Source organism: Plasmodium cynomolgi, chromosome 12 (assembly GCF_000321355.1).
Source record: "Plasmodium cynomolgi strain B DNA, chromosome 12, whole genome shotgun sequence".
Lineage (NCBI taxonomy): Eukaryota > Apicomplexa > Aconoidasida > Haemosporida > Plasmodiidae > Plasmodium > Plasmodium cynomolgi.
Genome location: NC_020405.1, coordinates 705,318 through 727,882, shown reverse-complemented (window position 1 = coordinate 727,882; position 22,565 = coordinate 705,318). Strand labels below are relative to the sequence as shown.

The window sequence follows — 22,565 nt, the reverse complement described above, 5'->3', positions numbered from 1 at the left end:
AAAAAAAAAAAAGGCAGTGCAACTCTCCGACAGGTGCATATGTACATATATATATACATATATTTATATATATATTTGTGTAGGCATGAATGCCCACAGACTGACCGCCACCTTTCCCCCTTTCGCACATAAAGGCCTTCGAGTACTGCGACATCGACTTGCTGAATTTGATGAAGAAGTACAGCATGAACATCCGGGAAGCGAAGTACGTAATTTTTGAGCTTCTGCTGGCGGCCTCGTACTTGCATGGAAATAATTACCTACACAGGGACATAAAACCAGAGAATATATTTATAAACTCGTGTGGTGAAATTAAGTTGGGGGACTTGGGACTGTCTGTTGAAAGGACCGAAAATATGACTCCCACTGTGGTGACACGCTGGTACAGATCGCCGGAAATTTTACTTCAGTCGAAGAATTATGACCATAAGGTGGACGTATGGAGCTTGGGCTGTCTTTTCGTGGAGTTGATAACGGGCAGGTAATGTTTGCTATTCCATTTCTCCCAAAAAAGGGGGATTCATACACTTTTTTTTTTTTTTTTTGCACAAGTACATGTTCATATTGGAGTGAACCACACCAGTGTGTTAAACATAAATACTCGCGTCACTTTTTCAACCTTTTTTGCAAAAATAAAAATGCCTCTTGCGTAAACATCCCAAGGCCATTATTCCCCGGGAAGAATGACGAATCACAGGTAGGGAACCCCCCACATCCAAAAAAAAAAAAGTAACACCCATGTAGAATATTCCTATAAAAGCACATAAACCGATTCAACTGCACATGCTCATATGTTTACTTCCAGCTGGATCTGATTTATGTGGTTCTTGGCGATAAGAGCAAGTTGCCCGTTGGGGACGAAGACCGGCATAGGATGTTTCCCTATTTTGAGGTGCGCGCAGGTGTAGCTGTGGTGGGGGGGCAAAAAAATTGGTTTAGCACACCAACCACGCCATCCAACCGTACCACCCAACTGAGTCACCCAACTGAGTTACCCAACCGCGCCACCCAACCGCCTCACCCAACCGAGTCACCCCCCTGCGTGTTTCCCCTTTCGCAGACGAATGAACTAAAAAGCATAATTCGAGACGAAGCCACCGCCGATTTGATTTCCAAAATGCTGATTTACGACCCGGCCTATCGCATATCTTCAAAAGAAGGTACGAAATTAAAATGCAGAGCTGAAAAAAGTTCGTGCAGAAAATGTGAATAATTGTATCCTCCCTTTCGTTGCCTGGCCCCTCACAACTGATTTTTTTTCTCTGCACATGCATCACTTTTGGCTGAGCGTTTCTCAAAACAGTTTTCCTTCCTTCCAGTAGGAACCCTTTTTAGGGGGCCATCTACTTATTGCTTTGTGTTCTCATTTTATATTTTTTATTTTGATGTGTGGTCCCTACTGCCCCTCCGCTACCGCGCTACGTAATGTGGCCCATTCTCCGTGTGACTCTCCCACCATCACCACCACCGCCCCCCTTTTTCTGTGAGATAGCCCTAAAGCACCCCTGCTTTAACGACATTGCACAGATAAAGCCTTCGAGCATTCTTTAAGTAGGTAGAAGAGGGTATGACTGACAAGCTAACGTATGTCATCTCGACGGATCTCTTCCCGGAAAATCTGCTGTGCGGGAACATGTGCGAGCAGCCGCATGCACCCTGTGCGGAGTTGTTTTGCGAGCCCCCTTAAAGAGGCATCGTTGTCGCGAAGTGCAGCGCTTTGTTGGGTGAGCCACTGCGCGCAGGAATATGACGCGCTCGTTCGTTAGTCAGTCCGTTTGTTCTTCAGTTTGTTAATATTTTGAAATTTTTTTTTTTTTTTTTGTCGGCTCGTTTTTCCAAGCGGTGAGCGGAACTGGACCTGCCGCTTCGCCGTTCCTCCACGTGACTGCTTCTCCACTTGGCCGTTCCTCCGCTTGGCCGTTCCTCCGCTTGGCCTTTCCTCCGCTTGGCCGTTCCCCCAATTTGCTGCTCCCCCACTTCATCGCTTCAAAAGCCATGAAGAAACTTCCCCTTAAAAAGCTCCCCTCCACAACTACCCTCCCCGTTGAGGCGCAAACATCGATTTGACGCAGCTCCGCCTGCCCACCTATCATGTGACACCGTAACCTACCACCATGATAATGGTAACATCCTCTCTCCTGTTTTTGTTCGCACTGATCATCACCTCCATGTATGTCAGTTTAAACGCCGCCAGCGGCAAATGCGAAGTAAGTAGAAACGTCAAGTACCTGAAGCAGTTAAACAGGATTACCACGAAAAAGCATTATTTGTGTAAAATTTTTAAGGACAGCTTCCCCTGCTTTTTTGGCATCTCTGGGTATGACCCAAATGGCAGTAATGGTAGGCTGCTGAATCGTGCTTCTACACAGTTGAATCAGTTAAAAATAAAAAATGAGATCTGCCCCAGGGGGAGGCATTGTGATGAGGTGCAAGCAGAAAGGGCAGGACAAGAAAGGAACCCCCCACGTGATGACAAAAGCATAGATAGCCTTAAGGGAGGTACCAAATGGTTCACACAGGATGGACACCGCTACTCCGTTAACGCAAATAAAAATCCACGTGGTGGAAGCAGTGGCAGCTCTACACACACACACACTCCTAAACCACCAAATGTGTTATTCATAAATTACCCCGATTTGAAGCAATTGAAGCAATTGAAGCAACTGAAGCAATTGAAGGAGTATGGCCTGAGGAGGGGGGACGGTTTTATCACCGGGAAGGCGGCCTTTTTACACACCTGTGAAGGGAACCCACCAGGGGACTACTCCATCAGCGCGACTCTAGGAAAGAAGCTGTTCAACGTCAAGAACGAGGACACCCAAACAGGGATAGAGCCACAATTCACAGGTACGAATAAAAAGAGCAATGATGCAAAGGACCCCCCCCCTAATTTGAATGCCCTCTTTGATCAAATAAACAGCTACATAGATCTGAAAAAGTACAAAAATACATATGGCGAGGAAATTTTTAACCAAATAGTTAAATTATACGTACATAGGGATATCCCCGAAAATTACGAACAGTTATTTTTTATCGAACCGACGGAGAAAAGCGTCGCATTGGAGGTAGACAGATATGATGAGGACCAATTTGAAAAACTGATTCGAGAAGAGTTCCAAAGAAATGGAGTCCTCATAAATAACATTAGTAAAAATTACTACAAAAGGGAAAATATCAAGAAGGTTCTCAAGGTCCTAAATTATTTACCTCTATTAAAATTAATCAATAACCCAAGTGATTTGAAAAAATTGAAACAGCAATACCTACCTCTACTGGCTCACGAATTAAAAATGTTTCTTTTTTTCATGGTTAACATAACTGGTGGTCATTTTTCCGCTGGGCTAAGCTTGCTAGAGGTGCAGCTGTTGTTACTGTATCTGTTTGATCAGCCCCATGATGATGTGATCTATGACATTGGCCATCAGGCCTACGTGCATAAAATACTCACGGGGAGGAAGTTCCTTTTTTTATCGCTAAGACAGAAGGAGGGAATATGTGGCTTTTTAAACATTTTTGAAAGCACCTACGACAAGTTTGGAGCTGGACATAGCTCTACTGCACTGAGTGCAATCCAGGGGTTTTACGAAGCCGATTGGCAGGCATGTCAGAAGAGAAGGACCGCTCAATCGGAAGGGAAAGAAGCACACCCCTTTGAAGAGACAAAAAATATCACTTTTATCCAACCCGGTGAAGGGGGAACAATCCATGCAAGGGAGAACCATCATGCGAGTCATCCGAAGGTAGTAGTAGTAGGAGGGACCACACAACAGAGTGCCTACCCTGGGCGAAATAACTCAGCTGATCATTTGAACAAAGTGCATATTGCCATCATTGGGGACGGTGGCCTAACCGGTGGTATGGCGCTGGAAGCACTAAATTACATTTCATTTTTAAATTCCAAAGTGCTAATTATTTATAATGACAATGGGCAGGTCTCTCTCCCCACTAATGCACCCAGCATCTCGGGGCATCGGCCAATCGGATCCATCTCTGACCACCTGCACAGCTCTCTCACAAAGAAAAGTGGAAAAGGAGACAGCCAACATCCCAGTGATAGGGAAAAGAACAACCTTTTCGAAAATTTGAACTACGACTATGTGCATGTCCAAAACGGAAACAATACAGAAGCTCTTTTCAACGCGCTGTCGTCCTTTAAAAAGGGCAATATGAAAAGAGCCACTGTTTTGCATGTCTGTACGAGCAAAACCAGTGAGTTTATAAACGCAAGGGCACCGATAACTGTGATGCATTCAATTAAGAAGAACGAAATCTTTCCGTTCAATGTGGATACGCTGAGCTCCGATGGGAGGGATGTTAAGTCTGCAGGACACAGCTCCTATAGCCAGAATGATAGACCGCACGGTGGCAAATGCAACTCCGGGACAGCACAACACGAGAATATGTTCTCCAAGAAAACCTTCACAGATGTGTACACAGAAGAAATGCTAACATATTTGGAGCGAGATAAAAATATCATCTTCATTTCTCCAGCCATGCTAGGGGGCTCCGGATTAGTTAAGATTAGTGAGAAGCACCCCAACAATGTATACGACGTGGGGATTGCAGAGCAGCACGCAGTAACCTTCGCTACAGCCATGGCCATGAATAAATCGCTAAAAATTCACCTATGCATTTATTCTACATTTATGCAAAGAGCATATGATCAAATAATACATGACTTGAATTTGCAGAAGGTCCCATTAAAGGTTATTATCGGTAGGAGCGGCTTAATCGGAGAAGATGGAGCTACCCACCAAGGAATCTACGACCTTACTTTTTTGGGTGCCTTGAACAATGCGTGCATTATATCTCCGAGTAACCAAGTAGACTTGAAGAAGGCGCTCAAATTTTGCTACCACGATGTGAACCGATCTGTGTTTGTTCGCCTCCCCAGGATTAACACCTTCACGGAGGAGTACCTGCAGAGGCATTTCCGCATCGGGGTGCAGCCCCAGGGCGGTGGAAACGTAGGGAGAGGCGTAGAAATGGGGCGAGGCGTAGAAATAGGGCGAGGCGGCGAAATAGGGCGAGGCGGCGAAATAGGGCGAGGCAGCGAAATGCAGCGAAGCGGCGAAGTGGGTCGGGAAGAAGCAAACACAGGGGAAGATCCCAGCAACGACGAGCTGCAAACATTCTTCGGAAAGGCGCGAGTCATCAAAATGAGCCCAGAGGAAAAAAAAACAAGCGAAGGAGACAAAAAGAAAAAAGTTGTCATTTTTAACATGGGCAGTATGCTATTCAATGTGCTCAACGCGATCGAAGAAATCGAAAAGGACCTTCTTTTCTCCAGCAAATTCTCCTTCTCAATTATTGACATGATTTTCTTAAACCCAATGGATAAAAAAATAATAGATTACGTCATTGAGGAAAATAAACATGACGTACACATTACCTACGAGGACAACACTGTAGGTGGATTTTCAACCCACTTCAATAATTACCTAATAGAGAAGAATTACATTTCCAGGCACCACTTATCTGTTCATAATATTTACCTACCGAATGATCCCATTGAACACGCCACGTATGTGGAGCAACACGTAGATGTAAAAATGGATTCTTGCAGCTTAGTGAACAGAATAAAGAATTTCTTACAAGGAGAGGTGTCCAATTGAGCTTTTCTTCGATTCGATGTATTGCTTTTAGGGAAACTCTGATCACAGCTCTTCATGCTGACTTGGTAGGCATCTGAGGAAGTATCGGCAGAGCATCTTAAAGAGAGTGCGGTTCCATGCCAGCTTGCCCTACCATTGAGAGTGGTATCCCAATTGTGAAGAAGTACCGATGAGGCTACCCCATTTAATGGTCAACGGTTTGCAAAGCGGGGGAAGCGGCCTTTCCCCACTTCCGATTAGCAATAAGATTTTGTATCTATTCTCCTACACCCTACATTCACAACAAACGCGTTTTGCTTGTCGAAATGATCATGCAAATTTTTCAGAGCCTTTCCACCTCCATGCTGTACTGGGTGTAACACTTCGTTGCGGATTCATAGTTCGGGATGAAGGACCCTTCTGGGGACTATCTCAAAAACGGATTCGTTTTCGCGCATGGGGGTTCCCAATCAGGTTTGAAGGGACGTGCGCGCACGGGAAGGGCGCAAAATGTGAGCACGTTGGTATGCCGCTGGGCATGTATATATGCATTATGCATGCATGTATGTATATATGTATTTATGCATTTATGTTTTTTTTTTTTTTTTTTTTTTCCTGTGCTGTGCTTTTTTTTCCCCTTTTTTTGAACCAACCCGCCGACCAAAGCGAACGGATCGCAAGAGCGGCACCTTCGGTCCGCGCAACGTTAAAAAAAAAAAATTAATATTAAAAGGAAGCAATTTTATGTAAGCCTAAAATGGCAATCCGTTCACACTTATCACAATCGTGGTAGCGGGCGCAGGTACATCTTCCCCGCGCCTACTTTGGAGTAGCCGCCAACAACACAGTGGCGATCATTTTGCCCGCAAAATAATACCCATAAAAAAAAGTTACGAGCATTATTGTATAAAAGGCTGCTGACTGTGGGCGAACGCTTTATATGGATTGTACTCTCCGCAAGGATGCAAGTCCGTTTCCCTCCCAACAATTGGCTTGTAGTGGTTCATCACACTTTAAAAGCTTCCTTGCCGATGCAGTTGAAACAAACGAATGCAAAAATTTTATTTTTGGAGGCCCCAAAAGAGATGTAATTTTGAGAAGGGGTTCCATAACGAGCCTGCCTCTTTGCGTTGACGGTGGACACAGTTTAAGTGAAGCTTGGTCGGAGCTTTGCAACAGCTTCACTGCAGTGCTACCTCCTTTTCAACGTCATCTCCATTTTATGCAAATGCGGGAGGGAACCCATTGGCCACATCACACCAGGACAGCCCACCCTCACCACTCACACGAAGGAGCACGGTACGCATAAGTTAGCCCACGCGAACGTAACTGCAGTCACTTATACACATGTAGAAGCGCGTGAACAGACCAATGCTTCCAACCGCGGTTTCGCCACACAATCTCGCGCCAGGAGTATACGTAAATTTTTATTCCTACAGGGGAAGCACCAACACGTACGACTCAACGTAGAGAGGAAACACCTAACTTGGGGAGGAAGCGGTGCCAACGCCACGCCAGCATCATCATTACGAGTAAAAAGCAAGCTCTCCCCCCCAAAAAAAAGATGAGGCAGAAACGAAGGAACCATGGGAAGATTTACCTGAACGGAAAGAGCGCCGGAAGTTACCATAAGACGCAGAACGCGAAGAGGAAAAAAACGGAAGAAGTGGCGGAGGAAGTGACGGAGAAAGGGGTGGAAAACGTATCGACGAAAGGAGAGGAGACCGTGGCGAAGAACGTGGCGAAGAAAGGGAAGGCGAAAAAAGCGCATGGACCAAATGACCCGAAGAAAAAATTGGACATCCTCTTTTATGGAAACAAAAACATATACTTGAGAGACATTCACAATTTTGTCACAAATCTCCGAATCGAAAAAAGTGTTCAGAAAAACGACCTGTTCATCGTGAAAAATAATGATTGCGTAAATAATTTAATTGTAGTGATCGTCCCCAATTTGTCCAGTTGGTTCATAAAGGATATTTCTGCCAGTGGCGTTTTTACCAAACTGCAGAAGAATAATAATTTTAGGAAAATACACACAGAAAATTGTTTTAAAAATAATTACAGCAGTTTAATTTTAAAAGCGCTAAGTGTCTCTGTGATGAAAAATAAAGGAATAAATTATAACTCCCCTGGGGATAACTTCTACATAGAAAATTATTTACTTAGCACTGAGCAGATGCTCCTGAATAGATTCCCAAAAAAGAATTCTGAAGAATACCTTAGTTTTGAAAATATTGAATATGTCAAAGTAGATAAAGGAATAACGGACATGCGCTCCTATTTGAACACTACCATGAACACTACCACCAGTATCAGTCGTCATCAGGATGGCATTCCAAATGGATTAGGACATTCTGACAAGACGAGCATACCTGTCACAGAGCCTGTTGGTGCCTCACCACAGGGGAATCACCTAAATGGGGAAACCGCCTACTCGGAGGAGGCAAAAAATATCTTCACCGAGGAACATATAACGATGTATGCTCAGGTGTTGGAAAAGCTACTTAGGGTCTCCGAAATGGCTCAACAAAAAAAGGGGCAGAATACCCCAGCCAATAATCCAAAGGAAAAGGAAAAAACGGAGTCGATAAACGAGTCCGATGAGGAAGAAGACCAGAAGGACGAAATTGTAAACGGAGGAGAGAACGGAAATGCAGAAGGGGCCACCGACGTGTCTATGCAAAATGGGGAAGTAAATGGAGGGCTCAGCACTTTGAGTGGGGAAAGCGGTCAAAGTGGAAGCACCAACGAAGAGCGAGATGACCCGAGCTGTTCCAATCCCCCCAAGTGCCAACCGCCGGTCCAGTTCGACCTAGACAATATCTACAGCATCGACTGTGAAATGTGCGAAACGATAAATAAAAAAAGAGAGCTCACCAAAATTACGGTAGTCGATGCTTACATGAATATAGTATACGACTCGTATGTCGTGCCGGACAATCAAATCACAGACTACTTAACTCCCTACTCGGGCATAAGTGAAAGTACCTTGCAAAATGTGCATACTAAATTGAAAGATGTGCAGGAATATTTGAAAAAAATTTTTAATAAAAAATCCATTTTAATTGGTCACTCCCTAGAGAATGATTTGCACGCACTGAGAATTCACCACGACCACGTCATTGACACGTCTGTGGTTTACTCCAACTCGGCTTACTGTTTTTTGAAGCCCTCTTTGTTTAACCTTTGCCAGCGTCACCTGGGCATCACCATGAAGCGGGAGAAGGGGCACAACTCGATTGACGACGCGAAGATAAGCATGTTCCTCGCGCTGAAGAAGGTACCGCCGCGGGGGGGGCCCGCTGCTGCTTCGTCAGTGTTGCGCATTTGCGTGGCCCGCTGCTGCATCGTCAGTGTTGCGCATATGCGTGTCCCGCTGCTGCTTCGTCACCGTTGCGCATTTGCATGACTGGCATTTGCGTGACCCGCTTTTGCTTCCCACTCATGCCACTCCTTCCTCCCTCCTCCCCCTGCAGATGAGCGAGTTCGACACAGCCGAGCCCTTCTACCAGTACCAGCCACTTTCCCTCTTCCTCAACCCGGACAACTTTACCAACGTGAAGGGAAACATCATATACCAAGAAGACGTACGCCATAAGTACGAGAAAAATCTGTGCATATATGACGCGAAAAATGAATACATAGAGGAGAAACTTCCAAAATATTTCCTAAAAAATTGTTTTCACTGTCCATGCGAAAACGACGACGAGTGTGTAGAAAACCTTATCATGAATATCAAAAATAAAAATAAAATAAAAAATTACCTACTCATATTAAGAGAGTATGAAAATCTGTGTAATCGAAAAATCTACAGTTGTGTAAAAAATGCAAAGGAGGAAAATTTCAGAGTCGATGCAAATGGTGAGCTATTCCAAATTCCCACCAGAGTGGAAGCAAGTAGCATTGTAAAAAAATTAAGCCAAAATATTGAGAAGATTTACGAAAACCTGGGAGAAAATGATGTCCTCATACTGCTTTCCTTCAACAGTAACTATCTAGCGGAGGAAAAAATTACAGAAACTTTTTTTTTGGCGAAGGATATATTTTATGCAAATGTAGATACAAATGGTAAATTAAGCAGCCTTACTGCGAAAATTAACTCTATGGAAAAAATCATCGCCAAGAAACAGAGCGACAATGATTTAGGAAATCTGCACTTCTTGCAGTTTAGGCATCTCCTCTGTTTGTACGAACGGCACATTCTCGCTTACCTTAATGAGCAAAAGAGTAGTGACCGCAGCATTTTCATTTTGAATTCGCTCACAAATTTGAAGAACATCGTGTGTGGCAACAACCGGAAGAAGACCTTCAATGGGTGGTTTTCCATTCTGCTCAAGGCTTGACTTTGGGTGGTTTTCCATTCTGCTCAAGGCGTGACTTTGGGTGGTTTTTCCTTCTGCTCAAGGCTTGACTTTGGGTGGTTTCCCCCCTCTTGTGCCATTTCGTCGTTGGACGCCCCAATTTGTTTGTTTTATTAATCTCCCCTGTTTTCCCTCCATTTGTTTGTTTCGCCCATTTTGTCTGCTCATCTTTTTTCTGCTCACCTTTTTTGTGCTTACTCTTTTTCTGCCCCCCTTTTCTCTACTCCCCCTTTTTGTGCCCCCTACTCGCTGCCCTCCGCGTGACAGGCTGCGCAGTACAACTTCAACCAGCCGCGAAAAAGAGGAAGGGTGAGGAATCAAAGCAGTGACATTGTAGCACCGCGCGCGGCGAACCCCAATAGAAGCACGAAGAACGCGCAGGTCATGTATCCGTCCGTTTGTTGGCGTGCGCCTCCCACGTGGGGTCTTTTTTAGGTCATCACCAGGTCATCCGCAGCTAATCGTCAGGTCGTCCGCAGCTAATCGTCAGGTCGTCCGCAGCTAATCGTCAGGTCGTCCGCAGCTAATCGTCAGGTCATCCGCAGCTAATCGTCAGGTCGTCCGCAGCTAATCGTCAGGTCTCCGTAGCTCATCTTTAGGTCTTCTTTTGTTCCCTTTTTTTCACCCCCTTCGCTTGCACAATAGCAAAAAAAAAAAAAAAATGCCACCCTGTTCCACCCCGCGAATGCAAATTACGTTGCGCCATTTGGCCGGAAGTGCGGTTATTTCGCTGCGTTTTTCTTATTCCACTTTATGTTTTGTTTTTCCCTTCTTGGCATCACCATAAAGGGGAGTAATTCATCCCGCCTGGAGCAACAGCCAAGGCGAAAGGAACATGCCACGCTGTTAAAGTACCAAAGTCTGCGTAGAGAATGCAACATTGACGTGTGCCTTTTTTTTTTGCGTCAACTTTTTTTTTTTTTACAAACTTGCTTTGTCCATTCCATTCTCCTCTGTGGCATCCTTGGGAAGCACGAACAAAATTGTATCTCCTGTGCATTCTTGTATCCTTCCCCCAATGTAAGAAGCATCCGAGCTTTCGTGTAGAATAGAAACGCGCCGCAGAAAGAGAGGAAGCATGCAGCCCTGCACGAAAACGAAAAAAATGATGACCCCAAACACACAACAATGGATGAAAAAGAAAAGTACGCAAACCATATAAGGAAGAAAATCATAAAATTTTTTAATCTCAAAAATGAAGAACTCGATCTCAGTTACATTAAATCTATCCTGAACTGTAAGGCGTATGACTTGTATGGATCCATCTACCTCCTCAATGAATCATTTTACGAAAATGGAAGAAATGAAAAATGCTCCCTCAGCACTGTGAAGAAATTTACTCAAGATTTGGTAGACGACAAGAAGAAGTTTATGCTTTCTAGTGAGGACGACTCGGTTGGTAGGGTAACACAGGGGGGTGTCTCATATGGGCAGAGTACTATCAACCATGGCGCTGTTACAGGTGATGGGCTACCTAGCAGTATTGTGGAAGGGAAAACCATCAATAGCTACTTTGAGGAGGTTTTTAAGAGGGAAGATGTGCATCCTAGTAGGAAAGGAACAAGCGGGGTGATTCCTAGTGAGGATAAACATGGAAAGGTCCTTCCTAATAGGGGGGGTCTTGGGAAGGGAAAAAGGGTCGGACAAATGGAAGGGGACCAAAATAAGGATCAACTGAGGAGAAGCACCAATGATGTTATCACCCATGGTGGAGAGCACCCCCTCGATGTGGCAGTAAGGCTAGCAAACGAGACAGGGCCAAAAAAAACACCGACAAAGGTGAACAAAGAGAAAAACAGCAAACGGGGGGGTCACTCCCCGAATGGTGATAAGCCAAATGGGGTAACCCCCAAAAAGGAAGAAGCAAAAAAGGAAGAAGCACAAAGGGGAAAAGGAAAAGGGAAAGGAAAAGGAAAAGAAACACAAGGGAAGGAAGCCCAAGGGAAGGAAGCCCAAGGGAAGGAAGCCCAAGGGAAGGAAGCCCAAGGGGTGGAAGCCCCCGCGAAGGCAACCCAACGGAGGGGCGCAACCAAATTGGAAGTGATAGAGCATGGGCATAAAGATGGTCGTACCCAGTTAGAGGAAGACCAAACAAAGTCCAAGAAAAACGCGAAGGGAGAGGCCGTAAGTGACTACTTCGAGTTCTTCAACATGAAGAAAGAGTCCTACTCATTAAAGACGGTTATAAATTTGATCGAAAATGAGCAAGCCAAAGGTGACGAGGAGAATGAGAACGAAAAGGAGGAACAGAAAAAAGAAAAAAAAAAAAAACACACATATTTGTACATGCAATGGGAGGAGCCATCAGATATACGCCAACTGTTTAATATGTGGGAAAATTTATTGCACGAAAATAAAATATAGGCAATGCCTTTTTTGTGAGAACCCCTTGTATGATTCGTCTCTGATTAACAAGCTTTTTACCCCGACAGAGGATAGTGAAAATACCCACAAGAAGATCCTTGCAACGATGAAAAATTCAAATCCCTTTCTCTACAAAAACTACTTCGATCCCAGTAATGCCTTTCTCAAGAAAGGTAGCTAAAAAATAAGTGCAGTTTTGCAGAAGGAGTCTTCTCGAATGTGTGCGAGTGGCTACACTCTTCACATTACCGACTTTTACCCCTTCTCCCTTGCACGGAGATTGACTCAACCCTGTTGGTACTCCACATATTTTGTGCCTTTCCCCCCCCCCCCTTCTTTGCAGCCTTCAATCTGAGGGACAAAATGCTGAAAAATTCAGCCAACGAGGAACATACAAAAATAATAGACGACAGCATTGACTGGTTTGAGGATGACATCAAAAAGGAGTTTAACAATCCCGATGTACATTTTTCCAATTATGACGATGAAATAAAAAATGAAATAATAGACAAGTATTACGAAATTTTTGGGAAGAAGTATGGTAAGTAGAGAGCTTTACTCATCTCCCTTTTGTGGGGGGGGCGTATAAGGAATGCCTCCGAGTGAGTTCAGAGTGAGTTCTGAGTGAATCCTCCTGAGTGAGTCCTCCTGAGTGAATCCCCCTAAGTGGAGGGACTACCCTTCCACAACGTTGTCGCGCAGTATAATGCAAGATGCGCACATTACATTGTTCACGTTTAAGCGGTGCATACTTCCTTATGAACCTCTCCCCATCGCACCCCTCCCCAGGTGAAATAAACATCGACATCGACCTGGTGAACATGAAAATAACGGAGAACAAAGACCACGTGAAGATTCAGCAGTTCAATGATTACCTGAACGAACGCGAAAATGATTACCGGAATGAGCTGGCACTGAAGAAGGCGAATGACATTAACGCGAGTAATGTCCACAGTTACCTGGCCAGTAAAGAAAGAAAAAATTTGAATTACATAAAAGATTTGCGCAAGTTATTTTTTCGGGACACCTCTCGGAAGGGAGACATTCCAGGGGGGGGTGCCTCTACCGATGCGATTGTCGCGGATAGCATAGTGCCACCTACAGAGCGGCAGAAAAAAACCATCGTACAAATGAAGAAGGCAAGTAAGAAATACAAATGCCATGTGCTCGGCGAAAGCGATGAGGAGTACGAACACGTGACGTAAAGGCACTGCTATGCTTTTGTAACTTTCTCCCCCCCCCCTGGAAATGAACGTTTCCTATTCGCATCGGCGATTCGGAGGGGATATCATATATCCGTCCTGATGACACAAGTAGGAGATGTTAAAATTTTACCATGTAGAAAATTGTGGGGGAGGGGGGCTTTGTCATTTGGGACCTCCAACCTGATGAGGGGCCTCTTATCCATCTTATGCGCTCCCTGCTTTGTTATACAAAAAAACAAAGGGTCGAATTGTCCAAAAGGGAAAGGAGTTCACACGATGTTGGCACAACTCAAAATGGGAAATAAAAAAAAAAAAAAAAGTGGGTAACAAGCTTGGTATAGCACGGCGAAAAAAAAAAAAATTTACAACTACCAAAAGGGGAAAGGACACACAAATACAGCTGAACAGGGATGCACAGATAGTGGTGTGTATTTACACATAATGGCATCTGCTCGTGCGGGGCGCAGAAAAAAAAAAAATAAACAAATACATGCGCGCGCCTTCCCGTTTCGGTGCGTCTAATAGGGGATACACATAGGTAAAGGGGGAGGGAAGGAAAGCTAATGCGTGAGCATGTCTTCCTACCCCTTGGTTCGCCACAGAGCCGTTCCGTGGGAACAACCTCTGGTGGTATTTTTCTTTTTTTTTTTTCTAGTTCCTCATTTTGCATCTGTACAGATGCAAGTGCATACGCAGGAGCGAATGCACGCCTGCTTTGGAAATCATAAACATCAAAACTTCAAATGGAATGTGTACTAGTAGACACAGTTAAAGGGTCTCTAATTCGATTTTTTTTTTTTTGGAAGATACAAATAACCCGAAGGTATTTTTTTTTAAAAAAAATTTTCTTCCTTTTCAACGAAGCTGGAGAGATTACGCATCATGGGGATGCTCGCCACGTGGATACTCTCTCATTCAACATTGCCAACGTCTAGGGCATTTTTATAAACCATTGTAGACATTTCTGAGATTTAGATGTGGTGAACTACTGATCTGTTAACTGCTCCTTTTTTTTTTTTTCCGTTTGCGCATACTGCTGTTACTCGTTGTGCTGCATGGTACGCCCCCCGGCCGTGACACGGTCACTATCGTAGTTAGATTCGACGAGCATGTTATCCCCATAGTCATTCCTAACTGAATTGTAGTTATGCATCATTTCGTTTTCGCAACTATTGGGCATGTTACTCTGGTTGTAGTTCGAAAAATTTGCATTCGTGAACATATTCATAGGGGTGAACTGGTCATTCGTGTTGGTTGGGTTTCCACTACTTCGACCCTTCTGGTGATTCATCGCCTGGTTATTTTCTCCTGGGTACATAACGTTCTTCATGGGTTGATGCATCATGGCGTTTTCGTACACGTTGGGTGCAAAGGGGCTGTTGCCTGAGTGGTTCCCGCGGTTGTGGCTGCCCCCGTTAGAGTGACAGGTGCGCCTATTCCCTCTCCGACCCGAAAAACTGTTCATTCCCGAACCGACGTTGCGGCAACTGGTGCTGTTGTTGTTCATATCAGTGGCTACCCCGCCATGGATACTCTCCCCCCCTGTGTTGACCTCTCCTCCTCCCATGACATCCCCAATGACATCCCCCACATATTGGTCATTCATCCGCGTGGAGAAATCCCCCTTCTTAGAGTGGACCTTAAAAAAAGGGTTCAAATTCTGCACGCTGTTCGTGCATGGGTTCATCAGGTGTAAATTTTCAAACGAGTGCCCATCGTTTAGTAAATTAAAGTTAACGTAATCAACTCCGGAGGGAGCATTCACATCGTCATAGATATTCACGTGACTCAGATTGGGATTTCCTCCCACGTTCTGGATAAATGGTAGATGCTCTGGGATGAAATTCATTTGGGGATCCATGTACAGTTGATCGTTTATTCCACTCAGAAAGTTATTCATTTTTTTGTTTAACAAGTTTAGGTTGTTCGAGCACATTTCGTCTTTCTCTGGAAGGTTTACTTCTGCGTATGGTTCTCTGTCCATGTGTTTTTCTTGCATCTGTTGATCTTTGTCGTAGTTGCGTCGGTCTGCTCCGGGTTTTCCTCCTTCGCTTCTGTGCAGATTAGCCACCTCACCCCTTTGCAGGGCCCCCATTTCGTCATTCTTACTAATTCCAAAAATTTTTTCCTGGTCCTTTAGCTTCTCAATATAATTCATAATTTGAATGACATACGCCTCGTCCTTTTCATTTGGGTTGACAGGGAAGAGTTTCCTTTGCTTCTTCTGCTTCCTATTTATGAACGTCAGTATGTAACTGGACTTACTATTGTCATAGTGGATGTAGCAATTTTTGCATACTTCTTTATTTTTCTGAACATTTTTGTTTAGTGTCCTTATGTCCATCTTTTGATACTTCTTCCTTTTGTCTTCTGAATTTCTTGGCATTTTTTTCGAGTTGCATTTATCGCCCATATATTCTGGCTTCTTCTCCCCGTTGGGAAAGGTGCGATCGTTTGGGGGGCAGTTCATAGAGCTCAGCTTCCGTTTCTTGTCTTTGCTTTTTGCCTGCATGTCTTTCGCGCAAAAGGAAAGGAAAAAGGGGGAAAGCGGAGTGAAGTATGTGGAAGTGGAGTGAACTATGTGGAAGCGGAGTGAAGTTTATGGAACTGGAGTGAAATATGTGCACGTGGGAGAAGCATCTCCCCGTTTGGGTGTAACACAATGGAGGATGACGTTACATCCACGTCGTTCGATTGTTCATCCATATTGGGGCGCACTCCATGTGTGCTTTGCCCCCCATTTTCACCTTACTTGTGCTCATTATATCAATAATTTTCTCTATGTCGGCATTCAAACTGTCGCTCATCATGTCATTGTTTGTTAAAACGTTGGCAGGGATGCAAGTCTCATTCACGAGGTACTCATCCCCATCTGCATTTTTTAATTCTTCACTCCGTAACATGTTGCACGACTTAAGCATATTTTTACAGCTATCATACATCATTAAAATTTCTAATTCGTTCGAGTTATATTTGGCTGTATTTTTTTTATTACCTTTTGTTGATGCGTTGGCTAGCTGGAGAGACTCTTCCAATCCGGACAACTCATTCTTCAACAGATCATCATTTTGTATTATTTTGTGTATGTCTACGTATGCATTGTTCGTGAAGTTAATCAAATCATGTTCCATACTTTCATTTTTCTCACGCATGTTTACCATGCTTGGTTTACAATTCGGTCTGTTTCTTTCCCCTGCGCTGATGTGTGCGTCTGTGGGGGGGCCGTACATTTCGTTGTTCATAGGGTTGCTCATCGGGTTGCTCATCGGGTTGCTCATCGGGTTGCTCATCGGGTTGCCCATCCGGTCGCTCATCCGGTCGCTCATCCGGTCGCCCATCCGATCGCTCATCGGGTTGTTTCCCTGGTTATGAAACTGCACCTGGTTGTTTGTGCCCATAGGACAGCCTGCACCGGTTCGAATCCTCAATTCGTCTGCCGGCAAGACTCTACTTCTCCCCTCTGGCGTCTCCGCGCTGCTATGCGCTAGGGCACTTCTCGCTACTGTCCTGTCGTCCCTGACTTTACTGTACGAGCTGCATAAGTTGCCACAGTTGGAGTAACTCCCGTAACTGCGATCGCCAAAGTTGCTGTAACCACCGTAGCTTCCAAAATTTTCGAACCCCCCATAGTGGCCGTAGTTGGCTCTGTCTGGGAAGCTGACTTGGCCGCCAAAGGGGATGAAGTTGCACGAGCTGCCCAAGGTGGCACTGTCAGGGAGGCTCGCCTGGTTAGGCTGGCTAGGCTGGTTAGGCTGGCTAGGCTGGTTAGGCTGGCTAGGCTGGTTAGGCTGGCTAGGCTGGTTAGGCTGGCTAGGTTGGTTAGGCTGATTAAGCTGGATGGGCTGGTTAAGCTGGCTGGGCTGGTTAAGCTCGCTCGTCCGGTTCGCCCTGTTAGACCTGTTCGGCTGGCTCCTCGCGCTGTCCACATTGATCGCCCCTCCAGCTACGCCCATGCGCTGAGGCAAGCCAACCTGGTTGGGGCCCCCCGAATTGTTCCCATGTCCCTCGTACTTCGCTTCGTTTATGCTTGACTCCATCAGTTGGTGATCCTCCAGAAAGGATTCCCCCCCTTCGTTCCTCCGCGAATATGCATTAGGATCATCAACAAGATTTTCAGAATTACTCTGTTTGGTTCCATTATGTTGCACGTATTCGCGCACATCATTCGTGGTCATACCAAATTGATTTTTTTTTCTTTTTTCTCCACTATCTTGCAAAGTGTGTTGATTGGTATGGTCTGCAGAATGGTCCTTCCCACGTCCTTCATTTTCATTTTCCTCTTCCTCGTCTTCCTTATCATCGTAATAATCTTTTTTCCCTCTATGTCGATGTTCTCCATTTTTGTCATCATCACCATCGTTATCGTTACTACCGCTATCATTGCTTCGACTGACTCCGTTGTTGCCACCTCCGGCACTGTGACTGTACCCCCCGCTGTTATTGCTACCCCTTCCATCCGTGTCGTTATTGTGCCTTCCGTTACTCTCATCATTATTTTGCCTACTTTTACCGCTCGTATAATTTGTGCCTCCGTTGGAGCGGCTATTATACTTTTTCGCCTGAGCGTCCCAGCTGGGCAAGCCATCCCGAAGGCGCTGCGCATAAAAGGAAAAGCAGCTCGGCCTATTGTAACTATTGAGGCTATTGCTCCTGGATAGGTTATGACAAAATTGTGTACCCAGAATATCTTCACCATTTTTTTGATACAACTGGATGAAAGAACTCGTTGGCATTTTCCCCATGGAGGAGTCCTTGTCTCTATTTAGGAAATCATTGTCTACCATCTGCTCTCCTCCTCTCATGTGCATATTGAATCTCCCATCAGACGTGGTCCTTTTTAATGCGCCTCCACTGTAATGATTGGAACTCTTTCTCTTGGCATTAAAGCTATGTACATATGGACCATCATCATTTCCGCCTTGGAGGCCTTCCCAATTTGTCCCATCATCAAAGCTAGGGGTAGCACTGAAGAAGTGTTTGTCATTTGTGTAGTAACTACTATCATGTTTATTGCTCCTCATTCTGGAGTGCGTCTTTTCCGCGTCCCTTCTGGTATCTCCATCATGGTGACGACGGGCCTCCCTGTTTCGGCTCTCCTCATGCGAGTGATGCGAGTGATGTGGGTGAGGCGAATTCTCCCAGTTGTGCGAATTGTCCTCCTCGTTTTCACCATTTTTCGCTTCTCCGAGGTGTTCCCTTCCCCCCGCATCCGTCTCCCCCGCATCCGTCTCCCCCGCTTCCACCCCGTCGACCAATTTCAGTTTTGTTCCATTTTTTATATTCCTCTGAGGGGGAGAAGCAAAACCGCCATCCTGATTCTGTTCCTCATCTGGTATGATTCTTCTTGGTGACAATCTACGCGGGTCATTCTCATCATAATCATCCCTTCCCTGCGCATGAAGCGTACCGACATGCTGGTACCCCCATACATTACCACTGTTCGTATCATTCGAATAGTTCTGACCTGTGCATGTAATCATTTCAGATCCCCTCAAGAAATGATCTTTTTTTCTTTCCATTTTTATACCAGTTTTAAAATTGCCTAGATAACTACTGAAGCCTTCTTTCCCCCCTGCATACCCCCCCTTGTAATATTGCCCATAATGATCGTTCCCATTTTGGTTGTAGTACTTGTTCTGCGGAATGAGATTACTTTCCTGTCTGTACATTCTCCCTGTAGAGTAGTGGTTGTAATTCATCACGGTGTCATCACGAATTGGCTTGTTTGAATTCTCCGCGTGTTCCTTCGAAATTTGTTTCACCACATGTTTTATCCCCGCTGCTGGAAGACCCCCTATTGTGTGCGCGGAATTCATCTCTGTGGAACTGACATGATTAGAAGTACTTCCGCTATCGTTGTTGTTGTAGAGATGGTTATAACTCTGCGCACTTTCGCACATCATGTTGTGGTAAGCGCTTCGGCTCTCATCACCGTTTTGGCTCTCATCACCGTTTCGGTTTCTCCCTTTGTGGAAGGCCCCTCCTCCGTCCGTGAAGGTATAACCCTTCGGCACGAAGCTGTTGTGATGGACGGCTTTTTTTCCGATTGGGTTGTTTCTACCGGGTCTATGGGATACACCCGCCATACTTGTCATACACCCATTGGGGGGACCCCAATTGGGGACTTCCCCCTCCTGCGCGTTGCCGCCAGGAAACGGGTTCACACTACGTAGGAAGTCCTCGTTCTGACGATCACTAACGCTTTCGACGGCATGCGCGAAATGGCTGTATGGGGCATGTCTGGACAAAATGGTACCACTCCCAATGGAAGCACCCCCGACGTACCTTCCACTGTGTACATCCCCATTTGGTCGACTCATGCCATGGGTTGCAAGCCCCCTTGGTTGCTTCTTAAGACCACTCAGGAGGATCCTGCTGAGCCTTTCCGCATCTCCCCCATACATGTCAGTTGCTCCTTGGTGTGGAAATTCCTCCTGCAGAATTCTGTCCTTCAAAGCGTACAGGTAGCTTTCAGTAAAACCGTTAACGTTGTTGTTTTTTAGAATGTCCTCCACGAGGTCATCATAATTGAGCGCAATATCGTCCAGCTTCTTCCTCACAAGCGTGAGCTGTTCGCGTCCATCTAGGTTTCCATCCACGCGTCCATCTAGGTTTCCATCTACGTCTCCATCTACGTTTCCATCCACGCGTCTATATACGTCCCCATCCACGCGTCCATCTACGTCTCCATCCACGCGTCCATCCACGTCCCCATCTACGTCCCCACCCACGCATCTTTTCGCCCACTTGCTGTCCCCTCCCGGGTTCTCCTCGTGAAACTTATTGAAGGGGGAAAGCAAATCCATGTAGTAGCTTATAATATTAAGGTACTTAATGTTAATGCTGGAGGAGTTCACATTGCAAAGATTGGGATCACAGCAGATGCTCTCATCTGAGTTGTAGTTCATTTTTAAAAAATCAAAATTTCTTTTTAACATGTTCATGTGATTATTACCTCCCATTTGTGGGTTCACTATTTTGTCTCTATGCAAATCAGCTTGTGAATTATTTGAGTGCACCATGACGTACTTTAGAAGTTCCAACAAGACAATGTGCTTCCTCAGGTTTAGTTTATTTTCCTTGATCACTTCCTCTACGTTTGGGTTGTCACCCTTGTGGGGATTCTCCCCATGAAACTTTTCACGTTTGGTTGCCTTGGGTTCAATTTTGTTAATGACTAACTCTACTGGCGCATCGTAATTGGATGTCCTTTTAGCTAGCTCATCGGCGCACTTCAACTCACTGGCGCATTTCAACTCATCGGCGCACTTCAACTCACTGGCGCATTTCAACTCACTAGCGCACTTCAACTCCTTTGCACTGCTAATTGATGGAATATTTTCTTCCCTTTCGCAGCATTCCCCAGGCATATACGTATTTACCGAGTGGTTAGTTCTTCCCTCCTGGGTTGGGTCCACCATGCCCTTTTCCGAACTGTTCGATAATTTGTCCATCTCGTTATTTGGCATCCTTCCTTGCCCTACATTGGCATGCTCGGAACGATCACTGCTATTCCCTTCCACAGGTTCTATTTTTACGTGTGTGTTTCTGTTGATATGTGTACACGATTGTTTTCCATCGGTACGCGTGGCTCCATTTGAGGAAGAAACAACACCCCCTCCTGCTGAGTCACTCCGTTCATCATTGGTGACATTAATACAGCTAGCGCTAGAGCCATTACAGTGGGTACCTCCTCCCGTGTGCATATCCCTACAGGAGTCTTCCCCACTTGAGGAGCGTAGCGACTTCTCCACCATGTTGTAAACGTGAATAACTATCGTCTGTAAATGATTCACAATCGAGTCATGGATGTTTAGTATGTCCAAGTAAACGCTGTTAAAGTCTGCCTTCCCTACTCGCAGCTGCGCATTGTTGCTTGTGCCGTTCACTGGGGTCACCTGGGCCGTCTGCATCTCCAGCATCGCAGGGACCATTTGGTTCTTTACGCTATTCATTTTGCTCAGACTGAAACTGTGAATCATTTTGGCTGATGGGTCCACGCGAGGGTCATCGTATGGCTTCACATTTTTATCGTCCCCCGCGCTTGTGCACGTAACGTTACGTTAGCGTAAGCTTTTACGTTTTCCCTCGAGAATTGCGCGTGTGCCATGCGTGTGCCTTCATTCACACTCGCGGTTGGCCCCCCCCCTCCAAAAAAAAAAAAAAAAAAAGATTCATATTCCCATTTTATGTTTGCCCTTTCCGCTGGCCCACAAAATACCTATTCGCAAATTGTGTAGCCACATGTACATGTGCACGTGTCCCTCTTTTGCATGCAGCTGCTAGGGATGTTCTCCCACCCCTTTTTGTGTACACAAGGAAAATGAACGTGACAAAAAAAAAAAAAAGAAGATGGCGGAAAAAAGAAAAAAAAAAAAAAAAAAGCAAACAGAACTTATGCTGATGTATACACAGACTCATATGTGTATACATGTGCGTTCTTATAGAACGAACCATATATAGTACTTGATACTGCAAATTTGGTGGCAAAAGGGGCGGGGGAAAAGTAAACCTTATAGAACCAGGCTCGGCAGTATATAAAAAAAAACCCTTTAGGATGACCCAGCTTAGCCTCCTTCTTCAGGTTAAAAATGCCCACTTGCTATTTTCACAAATGGGATTATTTAAAAAGGCGTAACAAATGGGGGGGGCACTATTTCTTGTCTTAATGAAGCGGAGGGGGAAGAAAAAAAAAAAAAAAAAACGCTATATATTATATACCTTAAAACAACCACATTTGGCAAATGCGAGGTGAGTGAAGGATATGTACACGTCCTTCACCCATGTGGTGCAAGCAAAATGGGGCTGTGTGTAACCGTCCTGAATTTCGCATCCCCCTGGGCATGCACAGAGATAGTTACATGCGCATAGGTAAGTACGTGCGCATAGGTAAGTACGTACGCATAGGTAAGTATGTGCGCAGAGATAAGTACATACGCGCCAGTACATACGCATATACATACACACATGCACGCAAGTACGCAGTGACTAGATAAAATGTTACGAATTTAAAAAGGAAGTGCGGTTGCCCTTTCGCA

The 22,565-nt window shown here is 45.1% G+C and overlaps 5 protein-coding genes across 5 annotated transcripts; 4 read left to right on the top strand and 1 right to left on the bottom strand.

The window, feature by feature from the left end:
* Positions 1-134: 134 nt before the first annotated feature.
* On the top strand, positions 135-892 carry PCYB_122570 (CDK-related protein kinase 6 putative; the record flags this gene model as incomplete). Its single annotated transcript, XM_004223589.1, has 3 exons — positions 135-481; positions 553-697; positions 806-892. Coding segments are annotated over 3 exons (579 nt in total), but the record flags the coding sequence as incomplete, so codon positions are not given.
* A 1,222-nt stretch (positions 893-2,114) lies between these two features.
* PCYB_122560 (1-deoxy-D-xylulose 5-phosphate synthase) lies at positions 2,115-5,615 on the top strand (the record flags this gene model as incomplete). The annotated part of the gene is made up of 2 exons (XM_004223588.1): positions 2,115-4,862; positions 5,400-5,615. The coding sequence occupies 2 exons, from the start codon at positions 2,115-2,117 to the stop codon at positions 5,613-5,615; spliced, it is 2,964 nt and encodes a 987-aa protein (XP_004223636.1).
* A 1,543-nt stretch (positions 5,616-7,158) lies between these two features.
* Positions 7,159-9,940, top strand: PCYB_122550 (exonuclease; the record flags this gene model as incomplete). Its single annotated transcript, XM_004223587.1, has 2 exons — positions 7,159-8,877; positions 9,074-9,940. The coding sequence occupies 2 exons, from the start codon at positions 7,159-7,161 to the stop codon at positions 9,938-9,940; spliced, it is 2,586 nt and encodes an 861-aa protein (XP_004223635.1).
* Positions 9,941-12,266: 2,326 nt separating this feature from the next.
* Positions 12,267-13,527, top strand: PCYB_122540 (hypothetical protein; the record flags this gene model as incomplete). Its single annotated transcript, XM_004223586.1, has 3 exons — positions 12,267-12,495; positions 12,666-12,863; positions 13,112-13,527. Coding segments are annotated over 3 exons (843 nt in total), but the record flags the coding sequence as incomplete, so codon positions are not given.
* Positions 13,528-14,566: 1,039 nt separating this feature from the next.
* PCYB_122530 (hypothetical protein) lies at positions 14,567-21,509 on the bottom strand (the record flags this gene model as incomplete). Its single annotated transcript, XM_004223585.1, has 2 exons — positions 14,567-16,041; positions 16,280-21,509. The coding sequence occupies 2 exons, from the start codon at positions 21,507-21,509 to the stop codon at positions 14,567-14,569; spliced, it is 6,705 nt and encodes a 2,234-aa protein (XP_004223633.1).
* Between the last annotated feature and the right edge of the window lie 1,056 nt (positions 21,510-22,565).